Source organism: Artemia sp. Qi Xiang Cuo, chromosome 10 (genome assembly GCF_049724085.1).
Source record: "Artemia sp. Qi Xiang Cuo chromosome 10, ASM4972408v1, whole genome shotgun sequence".
Classification (NCBI taxonomy): domain Eukaryota; kingdom Metazoa; phylum Arthropoda; class Branchiopoda; order Anostraca; family Artemiidae; genus Artemia; species Artemia sp. Qi Xiang Cuo.
Window position 1 is genome coordinate 35,565,020 of NC_142803.1, and position 24,527 is coordinate 35,589,546.

The 24,527-nt window shown below is 37.6% G+C and overlaps 1 protein-coding gene across 1 annotated transcript in view; it reads right to left on the reverse strand.

The window, feature by feature from the left end:
* The window catches only part of LOC148947705 (uncharacterized), a 142,152-nt gene that overhangs the window by 100,910 nt on the left and 16,715 nt on the right, over nucleotides 1-24,527 (reverse strand). Inside the window, exons 3-4 of the mRNA XM_089095382.1 lie at nucleotides 23,868-23,981; nucleotides 9,934-10,087 (exon numbers count right to left, since the gene is read on the reverse strand). Of these exons, the coding sequence (XP_088951508.1) occupies nucleotides 9,934-10,087; nucleotides 23,868-23,981 (268 nt within the window). The remainder of the gene's footprint in view (nucleotides 1-9,933; nucleotides 10,088-23,867; nucleotides 23,982-24,527) is intronic.

Here is a 24,527-nt window from a genome sequence, read left to right on the forward strand (position 1 = left end):
AGGACAAGAGGTGTGCAACTCAAATGGATCACAGCAGATTCTCGGAACAGCCTTAGCAAACTGATGAAGGTAGAATTGCTCATGATGAAAGCAAATACGCTCTATGGAGCTAATAAATGTTCTCAATAAAATTGTCTCGCGACTCTGATCTGAAAGTTCGGTAAATTGTCTAAGTCCTTCTTTGCGAAAAAATGTTTTCTTGTGACACTCGCTATTTAAATGAAGTCCAACACAACATTTTTCAAGAGCTATTATTTCTAATTCCGACATCTAACAATCCTCACAGTACGGTATGAATTATACTTCATTCACGGTCAATAGCAATTATTCGACTGTGAGTGAAATATCTGAACTTCAAATAATTCGATGACGCATCCCACTAACTTACTCTGGAGAAAGGAATCGGTCAATTTGTGTGATTTCAATATTTGAATAAACTGTTTGGCAACAAAGAATTTAAACTTGCAGCAGTTCATTCCGCATGCATTTTGTTAACTTGAAAAACGGTCCAACTTCAATCTTCTTTTAAAAATCAGGATCGAATTTTGCCATCGAGCTTTTTACGGTTTCAGGTAGGTCATGTTTGGTAGTTTAGGACCTAATAAGTAGTTTTCCTGGATCGCGTTGCCTACAGAGCTTTTTTTGGGGATGAAAAGTGACAATTTTCACAATTTGTCATAATTCTATGAAAATATCTCCGAAATTAAAAGCGATAGGACAAAATGCAAAACTTTCCTTTGTACCTGGTGACAAGAGGACAAGAATAAAAAAAAAAATGGTATCCTAGCTCTTACCGTTAAGAATTTACAGATTTTTGAAGTTCTGCTTTTTCGCACAAGGGTTTAAAAACTTCGGTTGGCCGTCAGTTCTTCCGTCGTTATCGGATTGCCTCAATTTTTTCTATCCAATCTCTCCTGGCTATGAAGATAATTGGATAAATAAGTGGAAAAAAATACCAACTTTTTGGATTTTTTTTTTCAAAAACCTCGTTTTTTGCGAATTTTGAAACTTTGGAAATTTTTTCCCGAAAAACTAGCTTTCAAAAAAAAAAAATCCTGTATGTACTATCAATGAAGAGAACAGCTGATAATTTTTTCAGCAAAATTGGAATTTCACACGCAGTCACGATTGGATGATTTGGCGTGGATTGACCCAGTTGCTAAATCGAAAAAATAGTAAACAAGAGAAAAAAAGAATTATACAAGCCAGTGACAAATGTGGACTAAAATGCAAAGACCTCCGCTTGACTGTCCTCAGGGCACGATAATAAAATAAAAATTACTAATAAAAATCCAAGGATACTATAAAAAATTCCAAACCTTAAAACAAAGCACAACTAAAATTTGACAACCCTTTCCATGTAACGGTGAAAGGGTAACTCAATAATTTTTGAGACCACACTGGCTAATCATGATAAAACGAAAAAATACTAGAAGAGAGAAAAACGAGGATTATACAAGCAAGTGAAAAATGTGGACTAAAATGTAAATATTTCGGTCAAGACCTCCGCTTGACCGTCCTCAGTGCAGGATAATAAAATAAAAATTACTAATAAAAATTCAAGGATACTATAAAAAAAATTCCAAACTTTGAAACAAAGCACAGTAAAATTTGACGACCCTTCCCATGTAACGGTGAAAGGGTATTATTTACGACAGAGTTGCTGGACCGTTCTACTATGCTGAACAAAATGGCTATCTCAAAATTTTGACTGGATGCGTTTGGAAAATCAATGGGCATGAGAGAAGGGCTGCTTGCCCTCCAATCACTTGCTACTACTCTTAAAAAGGACACCATCCACTCACGCTGTAACTGGAGTGCAAGGGGGAGGGCTTCCCCTTTATGTATCTAAAGCACATTTAAAACAAGTAAAAAGAAAGTGAAAACATTTTAAATGTATTTTGTATTCAGTAAAGTGCAAATTATGTTCTGGTCTTGAGAAGGCATGGGGGTTGTCAGCTGTTCTCATGTTAATTTTTGCTCATTTTGAGTTTGACTCGGTTATTTATTGCATGATTTAAATAAACAAAATACGTTTAAAATGTTTTAACTTTTTTAACTTTAATAAATTAAAAACTATTAAAACTTTAAAGAACATGTATTTGAAACTGACAATTCACAGCCATTTCTTTTTCAGTAAAGGGCAAATTATGTTCTGGTCTTGATAAGGTATGGGGGTTGTCAAAGACATAATTTCCAGACCTGTCAAATACACTGAACAAATGGCTATCTCCAAATTTTGATTAGATGTGTTTTGGGCATTGATGGACGTGGGGGGGGAGCTTGTTGCCCTCCAATCACTTTTGACTAATAAAAACGGCACTAGCTCTTTCAATTTTCAATCGAATGAGCATTTTTGAAGTTCCTACGACAAAAATGGCCATCTCAAAAGTTCCATCAGATACATTAAGAGAAAATACGAGGTTTCAAAGGGTGGGAGTTATGCACACTGAATCTTAAAAAGGGCCCTAGAACTTCTGATTACCAATCCAACGAACCCCCTCCAACGTTTATACGATCAACCTTTCTATATATATCTTATATGCCCCCAAGGTATAACCTTGCCCCCTTGCCCTGAGGGTAAACCTTGCCCTGAGGGCTGTGGGGGGGAGGGGTTGTCATCCTCAAAGACACAATTTCCGGTCCTTCCAATTACGTTGAACAAAATGGCTATATCAAAATTTTGATTGGATGTGTTTGGGTAAATGGTGGGCGAGGGAGGAAAGTTAGTTGCCCTCCAATGACTCTACTAATAAAAAGGACGCTGGCCCTTTCAATTTCTAATCGAATGCGCTGTTTTCGAAATTGCGGGAAAATACGAGGTGTGGTGGGGGGTATTCACCCTCCGAACACTCAGAGCCTTAAAAAGGGAACTGGAACTTCTGATTACGAATCTAATGAGGCCTCTCCGAAGTTTATACGATCACCCTTTCTATATATACCTTATATGCCCCCAGGGCATAACTTACAACTCTTGCCATGAGTGCTTTGGGGGGGGGGAGGGGTACCATCCTCAAAAACATAATTTCCAGACCTTTCAATTATGTTGAACAAAATGGCCCTTTCAATTTCCAATCTACTGAGCTGTTTTCGAAGTTTCTATGACAACAAATGGAAGTCTCAAAGTTGAAATCAGATGCATCTCGGGAAAACACAAGGTGGGGGAGTATCCACCCTCAGATTACTCTGAATATTAAAAAGAGCACTAGTACTTCTGATTTCTAATCCAATATGCCCCCTCCAAAGGCTATACGATCAATCTTTCTACATATACCTTATATGCCCCCAGGGCATAACTTACAACTCTTGCCCTGAGGGCTGTGAGGGGTTGTCAATCTCAAAGACATAATATCTAGACCTTTCAATTACGTTGAACAAAATAGCTATCAAAATTTTGATTGAATGTATTTGTGGAAATGTGGACATAGGAGTGGGGTTAGTTGCTCTCCAATCAACTTTGACTACTAAAAATGGCACTGACCCTTTCAATTTCCAATCGAATGAGATGTTTTGAAGTTTCTACGGCAACAAATGGCCATCTCAAAATTTCTATCAGATACATTTCGGGAAAATACGAGGTTTTTTTTTTGGGGGGGGGGTGTATCCACACTCTGTTCACTCTGAATCTTAAAATGGGCACTAGAACCTCTGATTTCCAATCAAATGAATCCATTCCGGAGTTTTTACGATCACCCTTTCTATATGTACCTTATATGCCTCCAGGGCTTAATTTATAACCCTTGCGCTGAGGGCTGTGGGGGTTGCCATCCTGAAAGACATAATTTCCAGACCTTTTAATTACGTTGAACAAAATGGCTATCTAAAATTTTCATTGGATGTTTTTGGGGAGACGGTGGGCGTGGGAGGGAGTAGTTATCCTCCAATCAGTTTTGCGTATTGAAAAGGGCACTAGTCCTTTCAATTTTCAATCAAATGATCTCTTTTTGAAGTTTCTACGACATCAAATGGCCATCTCAAAATTTCTATCAGATGCATTTCGGGAAAATACGAGGTGTTATTGTGGGAGGGGGGGTATCCACCCTCCGATCACTCTGAATCTCAAAAAGGGCACTAAAACTTCTGACTAGCAATCCAATGAGCCCCTCCGAAGTTTATTCGATCACCCTTTCTATATAAACCTTAAACGCCCCCAGGGGATAGCTTACTACCCTTTCCCTGAGGGCTGTGGTGGTGGGGGGTCGTCATCAAGAAAGATACAATTTCCGGATCTTTCAACTACGTTGAAAAAAATGGCTATTTCAAAATTTTGATTGAATATGTCTGGGGAAATGGTAGTCGTGTGAGGTGGGTTAGTTGACCTCCAATTACTTTCGATTATTAAAAAGGACACAAGCCCTTTCAATTTCTAATCAAATGAACCCTTTTCGAATCAACCACTGCTAACCAAGTTTCTACGACAACTCCTTCGATACGAAGTGCCCTAGTCTTAACGAAAAAAAAAAATTAAAAAAAAAAACAACAATACATTGTCCCCACAGAGGCCAGCGATATTGCGTTGCTATGATTCCTCCAATAAAGTACCATCGTCTCATGAGAAACCTCGTCAAGATAATCAAGCTCCAGGAGCTATGATAGAGATTTTTAATTGCACATAAAATACCTATGATTCCCAATTTACACCGAAAGAGTTCAAAAATGTCTTGACGGGGTATATATCGGATGATAAAACTATCATTACAAGACTACAACAAAAATATTTACCCGATATAACACTGAAGAAGATAGAAGGAGTTAAAATTGTTATTTCTTTTCGTGATAAACATGCTAATATTCTATCAAAATCTTCCTGCGTTTCTTTGGACTCAACAGAGCAACACATAGACTGTGGGAATCCAAGAGTCAGAAGAGATAATATTGACATAAATATAATGGTTGATGGGTTTAAACTTCACGATCCCTTTCCAAATACGACATAGTTAATAACGTTAGCTTCTGAAATGGTTGGAAATGAGCAAATGAACTGTCAGAGAGCCTATGAAATTGAATTAAAGTAGCCACTGATAACCAAGATCACTGCCTTATAATTGATAACATAAAATTCAAACACTGAAAAGGTAATGCTGTTTTCAATTGCAAATAAATCTGTTAAAATTAAAGATTGTTAAGTTTCAGCGGATCCATTATTGCTTCTCAAAATAATTAATGTGAGGAAAACATTTGAAAGTAATCTTATAGAACATCTTCAATATAAACTTACCGCATCCAAAAGCATTGTTTGGTAATGATGCCGTGAAAAAAACACACAAAATCTTCATGGTATGATAATATGACACTAATCAATTTTGATCTCAATGAAAATAATGTGACGTTCATTATTGATGAGAAGTTTTTTTTTGCAATTGTGTTGTATGGAGTAGAGAAGATTGTTTTGGATGGTTTCTATTGATTATTTTTTATTCTATTAGATTGATTCTTTCTATTGTTTTAGAAAAATATTTGAAGTATTTACAAACGAATTATACTTCAAGACCATGGTTGTAAAAGACGGAGATTCAGACTATAGTAAGAATGTAAAAATAATAGAGCAGCAGAGAAGCTCGTCTGGTCTTTCAAAAACATACGAAGTTCGCTTCAACGAAAAAATCATTGCACTTATTACTCAAGACAAATTCTTATCAAACCTTAGTAAGAAAGAAAAGCTCATTAATGAGCTGACTGAAAGAGATCATACTGTCAAAATCATTATCAAAAAGGCTAGAGATGATGTGCATTCACTTGCGGCTTTGTTTGAAATTTATAGTTAGATAAGTTTAGCAATACTGTTTCGTGGTTTAACTTGTCGGTGCTTTCCTTGTCTGTTTCAAAGGTGCGTTGTTTGAAAGATAACATTTGCTATGTTTAGTTGTGTTGTGTCATGCTTTGACTTATCCGTGCTAGGTTTCTTTGACTGTCCCAAAAGGTGTGATGTTCAATGTTTAGTTATGCTGTTTCATGCTTTGTCTTGTCGGTGCGGAGTTCTTTAAGTCCTTTTTGACCCTCCCAACTTTGTTTGACCCTTCTAAGGTTCCTTCCATGACTTCCCTCATCCTTAATACCTTCCAATGACCTTCGTTTGTTCTCCTTTGCCCTATACCACGTCTTTCCTAATGCTTATGTCTCGGTCTAGTTTTTTCAAGCCTCTTGGTCTCATCTGGCCATCCTTTGGCTTACCCATTACATTACTGTCTTACGACTTGGTCTAGTATTTTTAAAATCTTCTTGGTCTCTTAAAAACCATGCGACTTCCATTCCCTGGCTAGAGACTTGTTCTAGCCTTTTCCAACGTTTTTGATCTCATTTTCGCTTTATTTTCCCTGCTATTACTATCTTAAGACTTGGTCTAGGCTTTTTCCAAGCTTCTTGGTCTCATCTGGCCAATGCAACCTATGCAACTTCCGTTCTCTGGCTTAAGACTTGTTTTAGCCTTTTCTGACCTTTTAGCCTTTAATTTTGTAATTTTATGGTCTTTATTTATTTATTCATTCATTTACCTTTCGTCACGTTGGTGTGTTCAACCCCTGTGTTTGTTACACACAACAATTACAAGGTCTGCTCTCCGTTTGGGTGTATTGCCATTTTGTTGTTGTTCTGTACTGAGTTGAGTCAATAAATTCATTGATTATTATAATTAAGCTCTATGACACTCGACGGCTACAAGGTAAACAAAACAATCTTTCTTTTCAATCCACTTTAGGATCTGATCAGGAATTCTGGCGAGGTGTATAGAAGTCTCATATTGAAGAAGTCTGCCATACTGGTGCTTGTCAATAGCCTCGCTTACTTGTTATAGCAGCTTCTGCAAGATGAAATATTCTGCTACTTTTGATACGCATAGTGTTAGTGAGATTGGTCTCAAGTCGTTGTACCACTAGGATGGGTCCATTTTGGGAATTACACGGATGTGGGTATTTTCCACGCAGAAATTTCGTCTGGAAAAGAATCGTCTCTTGGGAAGTAAGGGATGGCAAAGTAGTACAAATGACTATGACCCATGCATTAGCGTCACTGGATTCCAATATATGGCCGTTATGGTCACAGCTTGATATTGGTTTTAGAAAAATTTCAACTCATCACTTTGACTGAGTGGTGCCACTTTGCAGTTCCAGTCTTGAGTAGGGGATCAACATTTACAAAGCCATGCCTGCAATTATGCATTTCTAATCGAGTAAATTATTAGGTTACTTTTGGTCACTCCTAGACTTCCCTTGCCACTTGAACAAAGGCGGCTGCATTCACGGATCAGAACCTTAATCAGGTAGGAGCTTCCAAGAAAGGTTTTTTTGCACATGGATTCCTACACCCCACCGAACCTGAAGTTACCTCAGTTTCTTCAAGCTCTTAGAAATAGTTGTATCCAGGAATCTGTCCTGCAGCCTCGTTGAGCTTTCTAATTTCTGTCGCGGTAGCAATAGCCGTTCTGTTGCTATGGAGTAGCACTTCAAAGTCTTCCATCTTGTTACAGAGCGATCAGATAGTTAAATAAAAGGAAATTAGGCACAGTGAGCCTATAGGATCAGCTTTAGAAAAGGGATTCGAAAAGATCTTGGATAAAGGGTACGGGGTTAAAAGTATAAAGAATTGTATAAAAATTTTTAATAGAAAGAGTTATCGTAGAAACTTCAAAAAGGGCTCCTTCCATTTGAAATTGAAACGGGTAAAACCCTTTTTAATAGTTGAAAGTGATTGAAGAACTAACCCCCCTCTTATGCCCACTATTTTCCCAAACATATCCAATAATAATTTGGGCTATATATTTCCACATAGGGGGGGGGGGCCAAATAAAGTATTTGGGTATTTTGAAGTCAGAAAACCATTCTTTCTAGGCGTAGCTGTGTTGGCCTCAGGCGGCTTGGTGCTGCGGTGAGTTGTTAGCAGTAGTAGTAGTAGTATATGGCCACTAAAAAATTACAGAAGAATAGCGAGGTATCTGGAAATTTTCTTAACTAAAAAAAAAAAAAAAAAAAAAAAAAAAAAAAAATATCCCAGTATAAAGTAAAAGTAACGCTTCATTATTTAAGCATTTTTTCCAAGTGTTAAATGTTTTTTTTTTCAATGACCGTTTTTCCAAAACGGCCTGTTTTTTTCAATGAAGTATTAAATACTATTATTAGGTTAATGTAGTGTTTCATTCATGGCCGTATATTTGGCTTTAAAATAAACTTATTAATCTATCTATTTAATATGCAGAATAATTTTACCAACAACTTTTGAACGAAGACCCGCTATACTTTACCCTCCCCCCTCCCTAATGTGCAAATCTATAGCCCAAATTTGTTTCTAAAGTAACAAAGAAACTAGCGAAAAAAACTCGAGTTTTACACAGCGTAAACTTGAATGAGTGGCGCCTAATATACAAGTACGGAAATTCATTCCCCCTACGGAAATTAAAAAAAAATAAAACTGAAGTAAAAATCTCAAATTTGGAAAACCTTATTTTCCCCGGGGGGGGGGGGTATTTTTCGCGTTTTTTTCCGCGAGGGGTATTTTCTGCGGGGGGTATTTTCCACGGGGGTATTTCCCGCGGGGGGGGGGGGGTAATCACCGGGGGTGTTAACGCCTGCCACCAAAGGTTATATAGACCAAGGTTTTTGGGAATGAGAAACTATCTCATTTAGGATAGACCTTAGTACTATGAGTCCTTTGTCTATATTCACTACTCTTGGTCTAATAAGGAGGCTTTTAAATGACGTTAGAGGTATGAAGAAAAAGAGAGTTAGTCAGCTATTTCTGTCTGGGAGTCAGAATTTATCCCATAATCATTTCCAATAGAGATAAAGTTTTCAATAAACTTAAGCTTGACGGGCTTAAAGCAAAAAGTAAATTAGACCTTCTTGGACCTACTTCCCTTTTAATATTGAATCAGAGCTTTGCAGTCAAATCTGCTCACATGACAATTATTTTGAATATTCTTATCAAATAGATGCTAAATAACTATTTTGTTTGTATGAACTGACTGATGTCCATAATTATAGTGTATTTTACTCTTATATTTTTAATTTTAAATAAACATTCCAAACGATAGTGCATATCAAAAATTTATATCATGTGAAAGGAGCACGTGTAAATACTTTAATTTGAGAATTTTTTACATCAAGAATGGTTTGCGAGTTACTAGATCAGCGAGATAAACAAGGAGATTGCAAATAATTCAGGTGGATCATCATCCATCAAATTCCTAACAAGAAAGAATAAATACTTTCTGTATCAACTTGTGAACTTGAAGAGCTGACACTCTGATTAAAACATTTAACTTTATCTTGGGAATCGGATTAACGACGCTTTTTGACTACTAAGGTCATTGCGTCCGCCCTGCAGTGTGTTAGTACGGTTGGGTTCAATCTCTGGGTCCCGTATTACCAAGCTAAGGTCCAACCCACCCCAGGACTAACTTTAGCTTGGAATCACCATATTGTTAATGTTGGAATTTTGTGCGCTGTTAAATTTACCAAAAAAGTCCAAATATTTGGTTTCCCGGTTCTGCGTAGCAACACTGGTCAGAATGTGGGATTGCCCTAGGAACTCCATAATTTTGAAGCAAACAAAAGGAAAATCGTAAAAAAGAGCGGTTTTTAGGCATCAATAGACTTAAGATAAGCTCAGAAACGGGATTTTTTCATTTCTGCTACTTTACCAAAATTACACATTCCTACTTAGGGTCTTGTATTTTTGTTCCTGTAACCGTTGGTAAAATTCATTTCTAATTTACTAATTTTCCCCAAATTTCGAAACCTTTTCAAAGGTAAGAATTGAGCTGGATGTATAGCTAAGGTTCTAACTGAAAGAGAAGGAACATTTAAAAAAAAGAAAAGATAAAGCAGTTAGTGTTCTTTATAAAATTTGTCATACTTTTGGGAGAAGCGTCTGGACGAACAAGCTGTACTAGAGGTAGTTGCAAATCCTATTACCTATAATTTTAATATTGCTATTACTTACTTGAGGTTGCATAACCAGCAGCCAGCAAAAGATAATAGTCGTAGCTTAAGTCGAAAGTGATGCCGTTGATATCCAAGACTCCTTGTCTTACAAATTGACAGTACAATTTCCCTTCTTCAAAAGCGACGTTCTGCACACTAATTCCAAGCTTATTCTAAAAACACAAAACTTCATATGAAAGTCTTATAAAAAGAGACTAAATGATATGACTAAAAGCTTGTTTCATTTAAATTGATTTTGTTAACTTATATCATACAAGCTTTTTAAAAGTTTCACCAGGAGAAATCTTCGGGCCCGTAGCAATCCTATCGAACAGCCTCCGCTTAAGAAAAAACATTACTTGAATTCGAAATTTAAAAAAAAATCCACCCAATTCTAGAGAGCTGGGGTCTTTTCAACGTCATGAAAGTATCCACTGCCTTCCGGTCTTTGCAAAAATTCGGTGTTGTTAGAAAGTTTCGGAAACTGGGTTATTTACTTTCTCTAGATTGAAGGTAAATTCGATGAAAATTCATGTTTAGCCTTTTTTTTATAAGTAGAGATTTTTCTACAAGTGTGTCTTTGCAAAGACGCATTTCATTGAACCCAAATTCTATTGGAATATAATTAATATTGTTTTGATTGTGTTCAGTGATGCTAATAACCCCCTTAAACGGAGGATTCGAATGCTGGTGTAGTTTAAAAAAAAAGAAACGAATTTAAGTAATCATGGGTAATTCATAGCTGGTCTGTTATTACTCAGCTACTAAGAATTTTTATTGGTATGTATCCAAGCTGTAAACTTGGAACAGTCATGATAACAAAATTCCTTAAAATAGGCTATTAAATTTAGAATACGATAAATTTAAATCAGAGAGTAAAGGCCATAAGGCTTCAATTTTTTATTATTATTGATTTTTTTTTTCCAGAGTCACTTCTTATGGTACGGATGGTCGTATAAACTTCGAATTGGGCTCATTCGATTGGAGATCAGAAGTCGTAGTTTGCTTTTCATAGGCAGCAAAATACCGCTGCCTAAGTAAAGAACGATGTTGGCACAATATATTATTTAATTTTTGCTTTTTTCTTAGTCTTAGACCAGAGCAGCTCGAATCGAAGGAGTTGTCGCAGAAACTTCAAAAAGGGCTCATTCGATTGGAAATTGGAGTGGCTAGTGCCCTTTTTAATAGTCGACAGTGATTGGAAGGCAACTAACACCACTTACACGCCCACCATTTCCCCAAACACATTCAATCAAAACGTTGAGATAGTTAATTTTCAGATAGAAATTATGTTTTGTTCAGCCATTTTGTTCAACGTAGTTGATTTCCAAATAAAAATTATGTTTTTGAGAAGGACACTCCCCCACAGCCCTCAGAACAAGGGTTGTAAGTTATGCCCTGGGGGCATTTAAGATTTTTATAGAAAACGTTGTCGTAGAAACTTCAAAAAAGGCTCATTCGATTGGAAGGGCTAGTGCCCTTTTTAATAGTAAAAAGTGATTGGAGGGCAACTAGCCCCCCTCTCATGCCCACCTTTTCCTTAAACACTTCCAATCAACGATTTTAGATAGCCATTTTGTTCAACGTAGTTGAAAGTTCTGGAAATTAGGTTTTTTGAGGATGACAACCCCCCACAGCCCTCAGGGCAAGGGTTATAAGTTATGCCCTGGGGGCATATAAGGTTTTCACAGAAAGCGTTGTCGTAGAAACTTCAAAAGGGGCTCATTAGATTGGAAATCGAAATGGATAGTTCCCTTTTTAATGGTCGAAAGCGATTAGAAGGCAACTAACACCCCTAACAGCCCTCAGGGCAAGGGTTATAAGTAACGCCCTCGGGGCATATAAGGTTTTTATAGAAGCGTTGTCGTAGAAACTTCAAAAGGGGCTCATTCGATTGAAAATTGAAAGGGCTAATGCCCTTTTTAAAAATCAAAATTTTTAGATAGCCATTTGTTCAACGTAGTTGAAAGTTTTGGAAATTAGGTCTTTGAGGATGAAACCAACCCCCGACCCCCACCCCCCACAGCCCTCAGGGAAAGGGTTGTAAGTTATGCCCTGGGGGCATATAAGGTTTTTATAGAAAGCGCTGTCGTAGAAACTTCAAAAGGGATCATTCCATTGGAAATTAAAATGGCTAGTGGCCTTTTTAATAGTCAAAAGTATTTGGGCGGCAAATAACCCCCCTCTCGCCCCCACCATTTTCCCAAACTCATACAATCAAAATTTTGAGATAGGCATTTTTTTCAACGTAGTTGAAAGTTCTGGAAATTATGTCTTTGAGGATGTCAACCCCTCGCCCCCACACAGCCCTCATGGCAAGAGGTGTAAGTTATGCCCTGGGGGCATATGAGGTTTTTATAGAAAGCGTTGAAAATGGGTCATTCGATAGAAAATTGAAAGGGCTAGTGCCCTTTTTAATAGTTGAAGGTAATTGGAGGGCAACTAATCCCCCTCTCACGCCCACCATTTCCCCAAACAAATGCAATCAAAATTTTGAGATATTCATTTTGTTCAACATCTGGAAATTAGGTCTTTTAGGATGATAACTCCCTCAGAGCCCTCAGGTCAAGGGTTGTAAGTTATATTCTGGGGGCATATAAGGTTTTTACAGAAAGTGCTGTCGTAGAACTTCAAAAAGGGCTCATTTGATTGGAAATTGAGGGGGCTAGTGCCCTAATAGTTAAATTGAATGGAGAGTAACTAACCCCCCTCTCACGCTCACCATTTCCCCAAACAAATTCAACTAAAATTTTGACATAGCCATTTTGTTCAACGTAGATGAAACTTCTAGAAATTATTTTGTTGAGGATGACACTCCCCCCAGAGTCTTAAGGGCTAAGATTGTAAGTTATAACCTGGAGGCATATAAGGTTTTTTTTATAGAAAATGTTGTCGTAGAGAAAAGACTCATTCAATTGGATGTTAATAATGATAATAATTATAATATATTGTGAAAACAGGCTTGCGCCTCTATCTACAAAAATTTAAATAATCAAATGCTTTTTTACTGTAATGATTGTCAATCTTGTTCTTAAATGCATTGACTGAATCTGAGTTGACAGTGTCTGATGGTAGTTTGTTCCACTCGGAGAAAATGCAGTTGCTGAATGCCCATCTACCAACATCTCTTCTGAAACGTTCTTCAGTTAGCTGAAACTCGTGACCTCTCAGGTTATTATTCTTGAATGTTATTATCTCTTCTGGAGGGATGTTGTCGTAGTATCTGTTGCATATTTTGTATACTTCAATAAGATCTCCTCTCAAAAATCGGTATGAGAGGCTTGGGTACGACAGTTTTTTCAAACGGTCTTGGTATGATAAGTCTCTAAGTGATGGAACAAATTTAGTAGCCCTCCTTTGGATTTTTTCTATTGCATTGCTGTCTTTTTGAAAAAACGGTCTGGTTGTTGTATGACCATATTTGATCATTGGTCTCACTAACAATTTGAAGAATATAGAAAACAGTGTTGATTCAGTAAGAGAGAAATTTCTTTGAATAAGTCCAAAGACTTGTGGTGGCTTAGAGAGGATTGATTTGTTGTGCTTGGTGAAAGTCATGTCACTGTCTATTGTCACTCGCGAATCTCGTGCTTCTTCTTGTATAGGTATCTGTTGTCCTTCAAAGCAGTAGTACTGAGAAATATGTTTTGGGCCTAGCTAAAGGTGACTACTTTTTTCTGTATTCACTTCCATGCTCCATTTTTTCATCCATTCTGCTATTTTGTTTAAGTTTTGCTGTAGTATTTCTGTATCTTCAAAGCTTGTTATTGCGTGAAAGATTTTCGTGTCATCTGCATAAAGCAGTATCTCTGAATCTATGTAATTTAGGAGATCATTTATGTAAATATTAAATAGTAAAGGCCTCAGAACACTACTTTGAACCACTCCACTTGTGACTTTTGTCTCGTTGCTGCTAAGGTATCCCTCCAGTCTCACTCGCGGAGATCTTCCCTTCAGAAAGTTGAGAACCCACTTTAGAATAGTATCCCCAACACCGATAGATTGTAGTTTTCGAAGAAGCTGACTGTGAGACTTTATCAAAGGCTTTTCTGAGATCTAAGTATAAAATATCTACCTGCATCCCACTATCCATATATTTCCTCCAGGCGTTTGTAGCGACAAGTAGCTGGCTTTCTGCTGATCTTTTCTTGAGAAATCCAAACTGTGCGGGTGAAATGAGGCTACTTTCAAGTAGGTACTGTAATGTATTATCGTGGAGCAAAGATTCTAGTATTTTGCATGTGATACAGGTTAAACTGATAGGTCTGTACTTACTTGGATCTGATTTGCTTCCTTTTTTGAAGAGGGGTATCACCGTTGCTTGCTTCCATGTATCAGGCAGGTTCCCTGTTTGTAGCGACTTGACAAAAATGTAGTGCAATGGCGCTGCAATTTCTTGTGCCAGGTCTTTGAGTACTCTAGGATGTAGGCCATCTGGACCTTCTGATTTGTAAGGGTTTAGATTTTTTAGTTTTTTGTACACCATTTATATTGTCAGTTCTATTTCTTCAAATTTGCCTGCGACTAGTGGCTGACATTCCTCTTGACTTTCATCTTTGTCCCTCTCTGTTGTGAAAACTGTGGAAAACTGCTGATTTAGTAGGCTGGCTTTAGCTATCGGGTCACTGATTTTTAAATTTGTTGCTGAGCTTCTAAGATCGGGAATAACCGGCTGTTCTTTTCTTTTTGAGTTCACGAAGTTCCAAAACGCGTTGGGGTTGATCTTTGAGTTTTCAGCTACTTTCCTCTCCTTTTCGCTTGCTTCTTGTCTAGTGGCTTTCCTAACTTTCTTGGTGATTCTGTGATAATTTCTACGATTACTTTCTGTATCGGTCTGCTTGAGTGTCTCCCAGGCTTGCCGCTTGGTTTTTATTAGGTCAAGGATCTCTCGTTTTAGAGGCGGTCGTTTAAATATATTGACTATTGGTACATACTTCTTTGTGAGGTCTATTATTACGGATGCAAACTTTCTGTACATGCCATCTACTAGATCTGTGTTATTTAGTATTCCAGTCCAGTTGAAAACTTCTAGCTCCGTTCGCACGGTATTGTAATCATCTTTTGAATACATCAACCTCTCTTTTTTTCTCATAATTTCGCAGCTTATAATCACCTCTAAGTAAATTGTAGCGTGGTCCGATTTTCCAACGGGAGGACCTATAGTAAGTTCTTTTATTAGTTCCGTATTACTGCATAGGACTAGGTCCAGTAGTGTTGGCTTATCGCTTCCTCGGATTCTTGTTGGGTTTTTTAATAAGCTGTTCTAGGTAATTATCGTTCACTATCTTCAGAAATTCTCTCTATGAGGGTGACCCGCTATGCTCTAGGAGATGTGGAAGGTCCCAATCTATGTTAGGGTAATTGAAATCTCCAATGATGAGAGTTGGTTCTGTTAATCTTTGACATATAGCGTGAATATCCTTAAAGAGTACTTGGTAATTCACGGCTGTGCTATTTGGACTTCTATATACTACAGCCAAATTTAGAGTTGCTTGGTTTGTGTTTGATATCTGAATCCAAATAATTTCCTGTCCATTTGTTGTTGATGATACTTTCTGGACTGATAAATTGTCTAAGACGTAGCAAATAATTCCCCGACCTTCTTCTTGATCTATGTTCAAGGTGTGGTTTTTGTAGCCGTTGATGGAAAACTCTGGTAAAGTTGGGAGATATCGACAGTGTTTAGGCTTAGCTTAGACCACTACTACTATATCTGGGTTCTTTGCTGCAAATTCTACTTTTAATTCTGATAATTTGTTTGGTGGTGAATCAGCATTTAAATATAGTATCTTTAGTGTTTTTACTTTAGTAGCTTTTTTGTTAGGCTTGAAGGATGGTGGCATTTGTTTGGCTTTGGTTATTCTACTTCATATTTGCCATTGCTCTTCGTTGGAGTCTTTACCTCGCCTTCAATGGCTCTGCATCTCCATTTGACGATAGCACTGGTTGCGGGCATTCCTCTTCTATTGTTTCTTCACGGCGAGCATTTGTCTGTGCATGGGCGTGAGATCTGGGTTTATATATACTTTGGTACGAGTTTCTTCATTTGATGATTTTCTTAGATTTGGAGCTGTCCTCAGAATTGTTTGCCTTTTCATTTCAAGCTCTTGTGGTTTTTTTAGCTTAACTAACAAAGTGCGTGGACTACCATCTTCTTTTGGTCTTTCAATCCGGGCAGTTTCTAGTATCTCCCCTTAGTGATATTTGCCCCGAGCTCGTTTTCTTGAGTCAATTTGACAACCTGTGTATTGTCATTGACAGCAATGGATTCAGGTAGCCCCATGACTACAAAATTCCTCTTTTTCTGTTCTCTTAGTTCCTTTTCTACTTCTACCTGAATAATTGCATTTATTGTCGGCTGGATGTCGTGAGGTGAGGGTTTATCACTATGATTCGAAGGTGTTGCCTCATGTGGTCTGTGAGGCTGAGCTTCTGTTAGCTGTCGCACTTGAAGCTGTAGAAGTGCTACTTTTCGCTTGGAGCAGGAGAGGCATTCGTATTTAAACAGGAGACACTCATTGTCTTCTCTCTTCATGACCAGCACGAGATCGGCATTTATTATACCTCGGCGAGAGGCATGTTCCCACTCGTTGCAGAAAAAGCAGAGGAAAGAGGTGGCTATGTCGACATATTTGTGACAGTAGCTGCATTCTGTGTTGTTATCTGGGAAACTAGGGCTCAAAGGAATCTCTTTGGGCTTCTTAGGCTGGCTTACCGAGGGACCTTGGCTTTTGGTGGATTCTTCTATCGGAGTCCCTCTAGTATTTTGTGCTTTTGGTGGAGGAGTTGCTTTATATTGGTCATTGCTAGAAGATTTGCAACTATAGCATTGCCATTGTCCTCGGAATTTTTCAGCAGCTTCCTTATTATATGCAAGACCTGCGCAACCAAAGGGGAGCCATTTTAGGCAGTCTCGGCACTGAATTCCTCCTTGAGCTCTTGTTACAATTTTCTTGCAACGTGGGCAGAGTTCTACCATATTTATGATATTTATATTGGCAAAGATTTTATCAGAAAACCTTCAGTTCAATTTGGCAACACCGGCGTTACATGCTTTAAGCATTTAGCGATAGATAAGATCCATGGGAAGTGCAACACACGAATCACTTTATCCCAGCAGTTTAAGGATAAAAAATCCCGCTAGTACTGTACGGCCTCTTGAATGTTCGTTGTTGCTCACTTCTGCAAAGGCTATCTCCGAAAATGTAGCCCGAATTATATCGCCGAAAATGCGCGAAAAATGGCTGAATCAATGCCATCTGTTGTTGTACCAAAATATTCTGTCTAAATCTGGCAACTATGCTGTATTTGGCAACTATGTGACTTCACTTATTCAGAAGAAACAGATACACAGGTGGCAACAAAGATATTGCTATATGAAAATAGCACAATAAATAGCGTGCCAATCTATATGGAAAAAGAAGATGGCGCAGGTGAAAATACCCAGAGAGAAAGACCTATACTAAGAATTATAGAAGGTCCCTCAAATACTACTCAACTAAAAATCTATAATTAGAGGGTAGAAATCAGTATGGAAATAACCTTAAAGTAATGCAGAAGCTTTATCCCATTAATGGCAAATATGCAAACTCAGCTACAATAACTCTGTATATAACATAGATGGCGAACTGTGCAAGCAATAGGCTAATCAAAACTGATTGGAGGGCAACTAACCTCCCTCTCACGCCCACCATTTCCTCAAACACAGATGAGTTCTGGAAATTAGGATTTTGAGGATGACAAACCCCTCAGGGCAAGGGTTGTGAATTATACCCTGGGGGCATATAAGGTTTTTATAGAAAGCTTTTTTTGTAGAGACTTCAAAAAGCGCTCATTCGATTGGAAATTGAAAGGGCTAGTGCCCTTTTTAATAGTCGAAAGTGATTGGAGGGCAACTAATCCCCCTCTGAAGCACACCATTTCCCCAAACACATCTAATCAAAATTTTGAGATAGCCATTTTGTTCAACGTAGCTGAAAGATCAGGGAATTAGGTCTTTGAGGATGACACTCCCCCCAGAGCCTTCAGGGCTAAGGTTGTAAGTTATGCCCTGGGGGCATATAAGGTTTTTTATAGAAAATGTTGGCATAGAAACTTCAAACAAGGCTCATTCAATTGGAAATTGAAAAGGCTAGTGCCCTTTTTAATAGGCTAGTCGAAACTGACTGGAGGGCAACTAACCTCTCTCTCACTCCCACCTTTCCCCTAACAAAAAAAAGGCCTCTTTTAATAGTCGAAAGTGATTTGAGGGCAACTAACCCCCCTCTCATGCCCACCTTTTCCCCAAACACATCCAATCAAAATTTTGTTCAACGTAGTTGAAAGTTCTGAAAATTAGGTCTTTGAGGATGACAACCCCCCACAGCCCTCAGGGCAAGTGTTATAAGCTATGCCCTCGGAGATAAAAAGATTTTTAAAGAAAGCGTTACTTAAAAACCTTCAAAAAGGGTTAATCCGATCTAACATTGAATCGGATAGTGATCTTGGTAATAGTCGAATACGTCGCAAATGCACATGGCACACCTTCCTTGTACTCGATTTCACCTAACACACCCAATCAAAATTTTGAGAGAGCTATTTTGTTCAACGTAGTTGAAATTTCTGGAAATTAGGTCTTTTAGGATGACCAACCCCCCAGAGTCCTTAGGGCTAAGGTTGTAAGTTATGCCCTGGGGGCATATAAGGTTTTTTATAGAAAAGGTTGCCGTAGAAACTTCAAAAAAGGCTCATTAATTGGAAATTGAAAGGGCTAGTGCCCTTTTTAATAGGCTAGTCAAAACTTAGTGGAGGGTAACTAAACTCTCTCTCACGTCCACGATTTCCCTAAACACATTCAAACAAAATTTTGAGATAGCCATTTTTTTCAACGTAGTTTAAAATTTTGGATATTGTGTCTTTGAGGATGATCACCCCCCCCCCTCCCACCCCTCAGGGCAAGGGTTGTAAGTTATGCCCTGGGGGCATATAGGGTTTTTATAGAGCGTTGTAATAGAAACTTTGAAAACTTCGAAGGGCTAGTGCTCTTTTCAAAAGTCAAAATTGATTGAAGGAGAGCTAACACCCCTCCCACACCCCTCAATTTTCTAAGAACATACGACAACATACTTGAGATGACAACTTTATTCACCGTTGTTGAAAACTCCGAAAATTATATATTTGAGGATGAACCCCCCCCCCCACAGCCCTCAGCACAAGGGTTGTAATTATTCCCTGACGGCATTTAAGGTTTTATAGAAAGCGTTGTCGTAGAAACTTCAAAAAGGACTCATTCGATTGGAAATTGAAAGCGCTAGTGCCCTATTTAATAGTCGAAAGTCATTGGAGGGCGACTAACGCCCCTCTCAAGCCTACCATTTCCCCAAACACATCCAATTAAAATTTTGAAATAGACAGTTTGTTCAACGTAGCTCAAAGTTCTGGAAGTTAGGTCTTTACCAGAGTTGTCGCAGAAACTTCAAAAAGGACTCATTCAATTGGGAATTGAGAGGGCTAGTTCCATTATTAATAGTCAAAAGCGATCAGAGGGCGATCGGAAGGGTCCGGAAGTTATGTTTTTGAGTATGACAACCCCCAAAAGCCCTTAGGGCTAAGGTTGTAAGTTATGCAATTAATGTCATATAATGGGGCATATAATGTCATATAGAAAATGTTGTAAAACTAGTAGAAATTTTGAGGTAGCCATTCTATTCAAAATAGTCTAAATATCCTATAATAAGGCTTTTGGGGTTGAAACAGACCCCAAAGATTAGGGGCAAGGGTTGTAAATTATGCCTAGGGGTATTAAAGGTTTTTATGGAAGGGATGGTTGTTTAACTTCAGAAGAGGCTCAGTCTTTCTCCCTGAAAAAGACTATTTCAATATAAAACGAACAGAATTTAATCAAAAAAATTTATTGGAAAAAATAAGTTGTTAAAAAAAAGTAAAGAACTCCATTAAACCAAAAATAAAAAAAAATAGAATCAAATAATCTACCAAGCATACAACTACCACAAATCAGTATCAATAAATAAATGAAACCCAAAACAAACAGAAATTAAAATGATTCAAACTCAAAACGAGTAGAAATTAATCTGAGTGGGATTATAAACCTTATGCTTTCTAAAAGCCAGAATATGACTTGTAATTTACTGAAAAAAATTCTTTTTTTTAATGTTTTCACTTATAATTTTAAGAAAACAAAATTAATTCAGATTTTAAGGAATAAATATCAGCAAACGTATATTAAATTGACAATGCATATTTTTTTCGGTAAATTTATTTGAATTTTTTTCAGTAAAGTACAAATTATTTTCTGGCTTTTAGAAAGCATAGGGTTTAGAACAGAACACTACTCAGATTAAGTTCTGCTCGTTTTGGGTTTGACTTATTTTAATTTCTGTTTGTTTTGGGTTTCATTTATTTATTAATACTGATTTGTGGTAGTTGTATGCTTGGTAGACTATTTGATTCTATTTTCGTTCATTTTTGGTTTAATGGAGTTCTTTACTTTTTTTGAAAAACTTATTTTTTGCAAAAAGTTTTTTTTGATTAATTAACAGTAAAAAGTGATCGGCAGGCAAAGAGCCCACCCTCTCTTACCCAAATACATCCGATTGAAATTTTGAGATAGCGATTTTGTTGAAAATAGTCCAAAGATCATGATCCAAAGTCGATGCAATCCCCCAGAGCCCAGGGGCAAGTGTTGTAAGTTATGCCCCGGGACACATAAGATTTTTATGGAAGGGGTGGTCTTTATAACTTTGTAGGACGCTCATTTGATTTAAAATCGAAAGTTCTAGGTTTCCTTTAAAAGAGTCAAAAGTAATCAGAGGTCGATTAGTGCCTCCCCGTGATCTCTTTCCCCCTCTTTTGCCCATTTTTTTTAGATAGTCCAATGATCATGTAACAATGCCTCCGGGGTTGACACAACCCCCAGAGCCCGGGGGCAAGTATTGTAAGTTTCGCCACGGGTGCATATATGGTTTTTATGGAAGGAACAGTCGTATAAGCTTTGGAGGGGGTTCGTTCGATTGGAAATTGAAATATCTCCCTCCGAAGTTAGTAAAGCCTTATAGCCCCTCCACAGTGAAATTTCGGAAAATAGTCCAAATGCCAAATAACTATGCTTCCAGGATTGACCCCCCCTCCCTGGGGCAAGGGCTGTAAGCTATGCAAGTTGCTTATTGTTAACATATAAGGTTTTTATGAAAGGGGTGTTCACTGTTCATGTATTTTTGATTGGAAATCGAAAGTTTTAGTGCCCTTGTTAAGAGTCAAAAGTGATCAAAGGGCAACCAGTCCCCCCCCCACACACAACTCCTTTTCCTCCAAATGCATCAGATCAAAATTTTGAGATAGCCATTTTGTTCAAAATAGTTCAAAGGACAAATAACTATGCCTTCGGGGCTGACACAACTCCTCACAGTCTCCGGGCAAGGGCTATTATGTTATGGAATTTACCCATTATTAATATATAAGGATTTTTATTGGAAAAGAGGACAAGTTCGATCCTGGATCTCAAAACAGGCTCAGAGTATTAAGTTGAAAATCTAAGGAAATGTTGAGAGGGATGCTGAACACAGTGAAAACACTCTAAGTGCTTGCTGGCTGTGAAAAGGGAATATCAGCAATATCTAAAGAACGACTGAGGGAGTTAAGTTGAAAATATCATGGTTGTTGAGGTTGTTGAGATGTTGAAGATATTTTAGGGTAGCCAATCCTCCCCTTTGCTTGTTTTAGATGCCCCTTCTGTTCAACGCTGATCAAAATTTGAATATTGAACACTTGAATATTGCGTGTTCCCTCCATCTTCTTATGGACTTTTCACCATCCAAGGCAAATCACGGGTGTTCAATATGCTGCTCGTCATTTTGCCTAGTTTGATCACTCAATTGTATGAATTTTCAGAATAGTTGCTTGAAAACTTGAAAACACGAACTTGTGTAGAGTTGTATATATATATAGATCACACCTACTTTCAGAAAGTTTTAGGCTGGATCGTCGTAAGCTTAGATCTTTAGTTAAAATCCCAGTTCTAATCAATACAATTAATCCTGTTTTGAATATGTTCAGTGATGCTAAGTAACACTTTTCTGTCAGTGGAACTACTAGAATTTAGATCCTACAAAATCTATGTTTAAATGCCAAAGTTTCCTCCCATAACAATCTCCCGTAGGCTACTCATTGGTCAATATTGTTACCTATCTTCAGCAAATGCTCATGATGCTTAATGAGAATTCATTCAACAAAACGTATTTTTTAACGGCTAGACATGGGTGAAATTAGACTGGGATAGACGGAAGAATTAATTCATACATTCTGGATGACGCGTGGCCTTGTGTCACACCCTTTAAGGGTAGGATCGGTTGGTCTCTATGAGCGGTACCTTGTTGTGTTTTTTAATTTTGCTGTTTCGAAGCAAAGTTGATTTCACTGTTTCAGTCCTTTTATGAGATTTGAGTTGAAAAGTAGTAAGCTTATTCTTTCTGCTTTTGACTTCTTTTTGACTAACCTGGGTAGAGTCTAGAGAGAGAGGGTAGAGGTGTGTACAGGTATAGAGGCCTGTATTATTTGAGATATATTTCATGAAGGAAAGTAAGAGTCTTAGAAGCCGAATTTTAAGCTTGAATACCTAGGCCCTTGCAGCAGCATCTTGGGTGAAATACTGTGGCATAACATCGTATCCCTTATGGTTATCGGAAATCAGCAAGGGCAGGACTCACAGAATCCGTGGAACGTCAAAGCTGATCGTTGCACCGTGTTACCAGAGAACACACACTAATGGCTTCAGGACTGACCTGGCAGCCCATTAGACAACGAATATTGGGGGTAGAATAGTTCCCGAAAGATTGTGGCCCGTCTCGACCACGATACCATACCCTAGCATCATTAATAGTGGCATTGATGGTGCTGTGCCACGTACTAAGGAGGCACTGGGAAAAAATACTGGTGGCTTTATGGGAATAATAATACCAAAGTGTTCCAAGCTGATCAGACAACTAAGATCTAACATGCCCGCCTTTCCTACTAAAACCTTATTGTGAACAAGTTGTAATTTACAAAACTTGGTCATTGCCCCTAAGGCGTTGATGGTCAGTCCCGGGGGCTTTTTTATCGGACCCTTTGGCTATTTGGAATAAAATGAATATCTCTGAATTTCAATCAGGTGCCCTGGATTACTGGGGGCACCTGCGGGAGAAAAAGGTACGGGAGGGAGACAGTTGGCCTTTAACCCCATCTAATCGTTAATATGGTAATGGAACTTTCAATTTCTGATTGAATGAGACCACTCCCATTTCTCTAAAACCATGCCTTACAATCAAGTTATCATAGACAAAATTGAAATATATAATGAAAACAAACAATTTGCATGAGAAAAAGCGACATTTCAGATTTTAAAGAGGGAAAATTAAATTCACATTTTGTTCGAATTAACATTTTCACTTGCGGTTGCTTGAAAAAAAAAATTGAACAGGAAGAATACAGCTCTTTATAAATGCCTTTTGATGGAAGAGTTAAAATATTCGAAGTCAACAGCTATAGACAGATCTTCACACTTGGGGCCAACATCTCTTTTAAGAGCCAACATTGAAGCCGTCACTATATTACTAACTAGTCAGCAAGAGGGGTAAAAAGAAAAGGCAAAACATCACAGATTACGTTGGGATGAAACCGTAAAATAACATAAAATCTTTAGGGGCTTCTGAAAAAAAACGAAAGCCTAAGATTAGAACGAGGTGGAATATTAGATGAGAGTTATCAAAGATATGAGAGTCTGACCTGGCAGAGTACTTTGAACAGTTTGTCGTAGAAGCAGAAAACTAATTACTTCAAAATTGCTTCATTCTATATCACCATTCGTTATAGAGTTTTCACCCAATTGATTGAAAGAATAAAGAAAAATAGCCAAAAGAATGGATTAGAAATTTGAAGAAAGCGAAAAGAAAAGTGAAAATTCAACATAAGCATGTAAACCTCGGTAAGCCTTCTGTTCCTTTTGATAACATCTGGATCATCCGGTAGGTTTTGTGATTGAAAAACATCCACCACGCCATCGTAGATGACGCATTCAGTTACACTGTCATTATTCTGAAAAATAATAAGAAAAGAAGACAAAAATAGACAACATATTTAGCAAAGTTATCATTGTTCTAAAGAAAAAGAATTGAAAAAAATAGTCAGGGAGCCACATGAGAGAAATGTTGATATTGAAAGTTTTGGGTTATCAGCAAGCAGCAGAAGGTTTGAGAATGCAATCTAAAGTAATCGATCATGCTGAATACGAAAAACAAGTTATGTAGTCGACAATTGGATATAGTCTACTACATCCTCATTTGTTCAAATTCCCTAAAAAACCGATCTCAACTGACAAAAATTCCCTTAAAATTAATAAGAAATTTCAAAATACTCCAAAATTGCTCAATTATTGATCGAATTAAAGGAAATTGGATAAAGTTCAATATTCTTTTTTCAGATTGTTTTGTCTTTTGCCGTTCAATTGCACTCTTTAAAATTTCACAAAAAAGATAACATAAATTATAGCGTTTTGGAAAAATCTTAATCCCTCTTAAAAGTTCGCTTGCATAAGGTGTATGTTTTATTAATGATCTCTGTAGGAAATTTATCGTTCTACAA